Source organism: Limulus polyphemus, unplaced genomic scaffold, assembly GCF_000517525.1.
Source record: "Limulus polyphemus unplaced genomic scaffold, Limulus_polyphemus-2.1.2 Scaffold8199, whole genome shotgun sequence".
In the NCBI taxonomy this organism is placed as follows: Eukaryota; Metazoa; Arthropoda; class Merostomata; order Xiphosura; family Limulidae; genus Limulus; species Limulus polyphemus.
Genome location: NW_013673809.1, coordinates 17,805 through 25,707, shown reverse-complemented (window position 1 = coordinate 25,707; position 7,903 = coordinate 17,805). Strand labels below are relative to the sequence as shown.

General features: G+C 36.0%; 1 protein-coding gene across 1 annotated transcript in view; it reads left to right on the top strand.

Annotated features, from left to right (window-relative positions):
• Positions 1–4,029, top strand: part of LOC106475189 (exostosin-1a-like) — a gene marked incomplete at its 5' end in the record, with an annotated part of 11,739 nt that extends 7,710 nt beyond the window's left edge. The window contains one exon of the mRNA XM_013935886.2: positions 1,370–4,029. Coding sequence (XP_013791340.2) covers positions 1,370–1,739 — 370 coding nt within the window. The remainder of the gene's footprint in view (positions 1–1,369) is intronic.
• Positions 4,030–7,903: the final 3,874 nt, after the last annotated feature.

Sequence of the window (7,903 nt, the reverse complement as noted above, 5' to 3'; positions counted from 1 at the left end):
AAAAGAATTCCCTCCCCCCTGATGCTCGGCTGTAATCTTGAGGACTAGCACTACAATTCAGTGTTGGATCCCTGCGACTGGCAGATAGCCAATTGTGCATATTTGCACTTAATCCAAAGAAAAATTAAATATTTTAATGTTTTTAATTAATCGACAAGGTTGAAAGAGCTAAACTTAAATAAAATAAATATTAGCATAGAAATCAGGTAATGACGTAAATTTATATTCTCTTAACATGTAAGAAGATTTGATTTATGGCAAGTGTTTGGAATTTTTTCATTTCTTTCTTGAGTACTTCTTAACTCTGTTGTACAGAAGACTGAGTACGTTATATTGAAACGGTTTTGAATATGCAAATCAGCAACTCACATAACATCTACAACCGAACTACTTTTTGACATTATTTGCCGTTTCTTAAATAGTGTTACGCTACAGAAAATAGATCGCTTTTGCGAAGGGTATGTAACAACCCTTTCTGATGGAAAGTATTCATACATTCAAATCATAAAGATTCTTTGAGATCGGGAGTTTAGTTATTCCAAGACAGGGATATATCCCTTTACTTAATGACATTGAAAACAAAGGAATATGGATCAACTTGGGCCATCAGGACCACCCAGAACGAGACCTGCAACAACTTGTACCACAGCCGTGGTACGCAAGATGCAGCGTCTTGTAACAACTTACAATCCACGTAGCCTAGGCAACAGCACGCGACATAATCAAGAAGGGTTCTCGTCTGAAAAAGCGGCATGAATCACGTGTACAGAAGTTGATTTCACGACATATATGTTCATCCGTTGCATACCCCAAGCAAATGAAGAACGAAACGAGTATTCATGCCATTTCATATGAAGCAATACCGGTCCAGTCGCCTATGGATTTATGCGCTGGAAAACCGTCGTCCTTATGCATTAAATGTCTTATATAAAACTATCAGGGTAGAGGGGTGTACTTTGTACATGACAGTCTTGCTTCGGAGCCTTTTACAGTAAATAATAACGGTGAAGGGCTATTGTCAAGATACATGGTCGTCAGCTAGAACATGACCGGAGGTGGCGACATAGAGTTTTAACGACGTGGTGAGGCTCCAAAATTGCTTTAACATAACGTACCCATCCTCTGTATTTTAGTTAATTTTAGCAACTGTTAGGTTGGTGTTTAATATATAAACAACATAATAGCGATAGTAAGTAACAGGTGTGTTATTGAAAATAGTTATAACTAGTGATATCTTTGGTCAGTGATTCTTTACTCGACACAAGGATAACAAGTGGAAATAATATCTATTTATCTTTAACACTTTAGTATGGAATTTGATTTTTACATACCAGTTTTGTAACTACTAAGACACTAGGGTTTATTTCAGGTACTACAACTACTTGTACACTTACTATCTGCACAATCTTCTGCACAAAACTGTTGACCAATCACAGAACTGTGAGGATATTCTGATGAACTTTCTAGTCAGTCACGTGACCAAGCTCCCACCAATTAAAGTGACACAACGAAAGCAATATAAAGAAAGCATGACGTCGGGTGGTAAAACGTACCCCACACCCTGGAACGACTCAGACCACTTCCTCCAGAGACAAGCCTGCATTAACAGCTTTGTTGGAACATTTGGGTATATGCCGCTCGTGAGATCAAGTCTTCGTCTTGACCCCGTGCTCTTCAAGGACCCAGTATCTAACCTACGGAAGCGCTACCGGAAGCTGGAACTAGATGGCGGAAAGTGAGAGTTTAAAGTGCCATTACTGTGTTTGGCTAGAAACCAATATCCGACAAATGTGTCTTGTGACAAATATGACCAGTCTGACGTCGAGAGTATAGCAATAAGAAGCGTGTAGTGTAGTGTGGCCGAATTACTTTCTTACGCGAACACATCTTCCTAAGCCTTTTTTTTTTTTGTAACTGCAGATTTAAGAAAACGTGTTTAGTAAGTATAACATTGCTAAAGCAGTTCCACAGACGCGGTGTAATTATTTACATGAATGTTGGTCAATTAGAATCCGCTTACAGTTCACCAAACAGTAAACGAGAGAGGAAGTCAGACTTTAAACCTAGTGTTAGGCTTAGTAGAATATCGGCATAAAGCATGACGGATTAGTTTCCTATCTAAGAACAGAACAGAGAGGATAGTTTCTCATCATATTATGTATGTATTCCATGGTGTGTGTGTGTGTGTGTTAGCTGGTTTAATGTTCAGGTTCACGTAACGCTTAATTTGAATGGCTTAGAAGCCTGCTTTGTTCCTGATTATAATAGCCCAAATTTTTATTGTGATGACCAGGTAATTTCCGTGTTTTTAAACGACAGTGTCTAAGTGAAAAAATAGTCCTAACTTAAGCAACGAGAGCTGGAATCTGGTTTGTACAGACCTAGAAAAAATATATACATTTAGAAGAAATGCCCATTTAACAAACTTGATGGTACAATTGGCTTATATGTGACGTCTTGGACCTTACTCTAAACTCTTACATGCTGCTAAGAGAACAAATATTTCAGGAATTCAAGTAAGAATGCCCTCTAGCGTTTAAGGTTAAAACTAATGCGAAGAAGATCAAGATTATTCTGTGTGCTACTGTCGCAAAGAGAAAGAAGTAGAACAAAACTTACAAGTATTCGTACAACATTCCTTTTTTATGTAACTCTTTTTATTTCACATTTTCGTGTTTTTGGTAGGTGTCTCCACATGGTCACACACACAGTTCTCACGTTTTTCATTTTAATGTTGTTCAATGTATTGATGGAAAGGTGTTTTTTTTTTATATATATCAACGAACAGTGATAATATATTTAGATATAGCTTATAAAGAAGAAGCTCGTCGGAAAACAAAACCTCAGCAAAATTTAGGGTTTCAGGTCAACGTTGAAAGGTTACAGTTTTCGTATGTACGTAATTGTAATGTTTATTTTATTTCACTTCTAAATAAGTACAATTCGTCCTACATATTTATTATATTTCGGACATTTTGGGATTGTAACCCCCCCCCCCCCCTCCCTTGGGCGCATAGGCAACGGAATATATATATTTGAATTGGGGGGGGGGGCATCTTATTTACTATGTTAACCTTGACCATTGATTTCAAAACTATGATAGTTATACACAAGTCCCCATTCAAAGGGGCACGTGCTCCCCCCACCCACAGCCGGTTCCGCCACTTATGTATGGGTATTATTTTTTCATATTTGTGGACCTCAAATCGTGTGATTTCTGCTGATCCAATAGGTTTTATGATAATCGGGATTGATTCTGTTTCCTGACCATGTTAGTGACGTATTCTGCCGTGAGGGCGCTGTAAACCTAATTTATTTTTGATTCTGCTTCCCAATCGTGTTTTTGACGTATTTTCGCCGTAAGGACCCTGTAAACCAAATTTCCGTTTGATTCTGTTTCTTGACCATGTTAGTGACGTATTTCCGCTGTGAGGGCGCTGTATACCTAACTTCTGTTTGATTCGGCTTCTTGACCGAGTTTGTGACGTATTTCCGCTGTGAGGGCGCTGTAAACCTAACTTCTGTTTGATTCTGCTTCCTGACCAAGTTTGTGACGTATTTCCGCTGTGAGGGCGCTGTAACCTAACTTCTGTTTGATTCTACTTCTTGACCGAGTTTGTGACGTATTTCCGCTGTAAGGGCGCTGTAAACCTAACTTCTGTTTGATTCTGTTTCCTGACCATGTTAGTGACGTATTTCCGCTGTGAGGGCGCTGTAAACCTAACTTCTGTGTGATACTGAAACGACATTTAAGCATCAAATCGATTTTTAGTGACAGCAAAAAATCTCAATGCATCTTAATTAATTTTCTAAGTCATGACTTGCTGGTTTTACCTTTTGCAAAGCTATTTTTTACCTACAAACAACTCCATCTGGTGTTTGAACATCTAGGACTGACGATACTCTGTTTCGCTCTGTTTTTCCTAATTTTAAGTTCAAAGAGTTCCTACGTTTTGCTCATGATACTGTGAAATAATTTCGTATTAAATATTATGTGTTGGAAAAGATAATAAAATTGTGTTTTTCAAATCTCAGACTTCCTCTGCAATTCACTGACCAAAACAACCCTTATTTGAAAGGAAGTTTGAAGGTTCATAAAGTATGTAACTTTTCGTCTTCTTACCGTAAATGTTTCTTGTAGCTCAACCATTTGCTGCAGAAGAAGAACGAGTGACTTGATATATAACAGTTTGACACATTTATCATAAACTTTAATCAGGTATTTGTGGTCCATTACGTTAAACACGTATGTGTATGTATGTGGTCCGATACGATAATCAAGTGTGTGTGCTTGTGCAGTCTGTAAAACACAGGTGGCTGTGTATGTGATGCGATACGTTTAATCAGGTGTAAGTTACGATAAAAGGTCCATTCCTTTAAACAGGTGTTCGTATAGTTTAGAACAACAGTAAATGATGAAGAAGGCTCTAAACATGTTTACATTCAACCATATATTGTAATTTCCACGTGTTCAAGTATAGTTTAGAACAACAGTTAATGATGAAGAAGGCTCTAAACATGTTTACATTCAACCATATATTGTATTTCCACGTGTTCAAGTATAGTTTAGAACAACAGTAAATGATGAAGAAGGGTCTAAACATGTTTACATTAAACCATATATTGTCTTTCCACGTTGTTCGTTAAAGTATAGTTTAGAACAACAGTAAATGATGAAGAAGGCTCTAAACATGTTTACATTCAACCATATATTGTATTTCCACGTGTTTATATATTGTATTTCCACGTGTTCAAGTATAGTTTAGTTGTTCCCTTCTTCATCATTTACTGTACAATATATGGTTGAATGTAAACATGTTTAGACGTTAAAGTATAGTTTAGAACAACAGTAAATGATGAAGAAGGCTCTAAACATGTTTACATTCAACCATATATTGTATTTCCACGTTTTCAAGTATAGTTTAGAACAACAGTAAATGATGAAGAAGGGTCTAAACATGTTTACATTCAACCATATATTGTCTTTCCACGTTGTTCGTTAAAGTATAGTTTAAAACAACAGTAAATAATGAAGAAGGCTCATCTACCAAGTCAGTTAGTGGCTATCACCAGATCATACACAAACAGTGGGTATGTCAGATTCTCACGCATCAGGTTTAGCTCCTCGTAACCTGAACGTACCGTTTATTTAAAGTATATTAAGTACGTTTTTATGGAAAGGAAACCGTCACATCCAGTACAACTTTGTGTGTCTGGTGGTTAGGGTAGTCGACTTGCAAACCAGCGAATCGCGGGATTGTAACCCGTCGTAGAACATATTCGTCCTCTCAGTCGGGAGACGTTATAATGTGATGGTCAATCCCACTACTTTGCTGGTAAAGGTATTCCGAAGAAGCTGTATTTTATTCCCTCTAGGGCAACAACCATATCAGAACACAAACAACAATCGTACGTGTGTCGCTAAAAAAGTGTAACCAGAAACCACTTCTTAACATAGTTCCTTTGAAGTACGGTGTATGAGAGTCGGCGGCGGGTGCTGTTGATTAGTTGCCTTCCCTCTAGTCTATCACTTTAAAATTATGGGCAGATAGCCCTCGAGTACTTTTGTGCGAAATTCAATAAGATGTAGGTGTAGTGTTAAGAATCCAACTGCATACAGCTGCTCTAAGAATATCACTTGTCTGAGACAGTTGTCCACTTCGATCGTCATAAACGAGAGTACAAAATAACCAAGAAAATGGAATCTTATCTGCACGCTTGTTTTCACCTTTCTTTGTGAAGAACTTGCTTGGTTACAACACTTTTTCCAAAACCAATTTCATCCTAAGTCGCCATTTTGTAATCGTGTCGTACGTCACCTATCGTAGGAAAACCGTAACACACGACGCCGTTAGCAACGAGACTAGAAACAAGATCATTCGTCGAATTCAATTTATTCTTATTCTGTTTATGAGAAAGAAAATCCAACATATTTTTGAAAAGTATTGACAGCTGTGGCTCTACATAAACCACCACGTCAAATACACGGCATTTTATTTCTATTATAGTACATAAACCATTATGTCAAATACACGGCATTGTATTTCTACTATAGTACATAAACCATCACGTCAAATACACAGCATTGTATTTCTACTATAGTACATAAACCATCACGTCAAATACACGGCTTTGTATTTCTACTATAGTACATTAACTACCACGTCAAATACACGGCATTGTATTTCTACTATAGTACAATAACCACTACGTCAAATACACAGCATTGTATTTCTACTATAGTACATTAACCATTATGTCAAATACACGGCATTGTATTTCTACTATAGTACATAAACCATCACGTCGAATACACAGCATTTTATTTCTACTATAGTACATAAACCACCACGTCAAATACACAGCATTTTATTTCTACTATAGTACATTAACCACCACGTCAAATACACGGCATTGTATTTCTACTATAGTACATTAACCATTATGTCAAATACACGGCATTTTATTTCTACTATAGTATATAAACCACCACGTCAAATACACAGCATTGTATTTCTACTATAGTACATTAACCATTATGTCAAATACACGGCATTTTATTTCTACTATAGTATATAAACCACCACGTCAAATACACAGCATTTTATTTCTACTATAGTACATTAACCACCACGTCAAATACACGGCATTTTATTTCTACTATAGTACATTAACCACCACGTCAAATACACGGCTTTGTATTTCTACATGGCACTTGATGATGATGATAAATTAACCAATACATCAAATATACAGCATTTTCTTTCTATTACGATCTATTAACCAATACATCAAATACACAGTATTTTCTTTCTATTACGATCTATTAACCAATACATCAAATATACAGCATTTTCTTTCTATTACGATCTATTAACCAATACATCAAATACACAGTATTTTCTTTCTATTACGATCTATTAACCAATACATCCAAATACACAGTATTTTCTTTCTATTACGATCTATTAACCAATACATCAAATACACAGTATTTTCTTTCTATTACGATCTATTAACCAATACATCAAATACACAGTATTTTCTTTCTGTTATGATCTATTAATCAATACATCAAATACACAGTATTTTCTTTCTATTATGATCTATTAACCAATACATCAAATACACAGTATTTTTCTACTAATATTAACCGGTACATCAAATACACATTATTTTTCTACTAATATTAAGCGGTACATCAAATACACAATTTTTTTATTCTATAACCAATTAGCCGAGACTTTCAGAACAATATACAATAAATTCGGTGTAAAGATTCATCGTTTCCCTTAATTACACAATTCAGTCCGTTTTGTATGAGCGATTAACTATATCTGTTAACTTTAAATTCCTTAAATGGAAACTAATTACCACATTTATCACCGAATTATGCACTCTCGTTGGTATAATTAATCTTTAGTTTAAACAGGTAACAGCCAAATCTAGTATATAGTTCTCTCTCTCTAGACAAATGCCCCCCAGCGGCATGTCTACGGACTTACAACGATAAAAACCGGGTTTCGATACTTGTGGTGGGCAGAGCACAAATAGCCTATTGTGTAGCTTTGTGCTTAATTCCAAACAAACAATCTAGATAAATCTAGTACACAGTTCTCTCTAATCAAATCTAATACACAGTTCTCTCTAATCAAACCTTGTACACAGTTCTCTCTAATCAAATCTAATACACAGTTCTCTCTAATCAAACCTTGTACACAGTTCTCTCTAATCAAATCTAGTACACAGTTCTCTCTAATCAAACCTAGTACACAGTTTTCTCTAATCAAACATAGTACACAGTTCTCTCTAATCAAATCTAGTATCAGTTCTCTCTAATCAAACCTAGTACACAGTTTTCTCTAATCAAACATAGTACACAGTTCTCTCTAATCAAATCTAG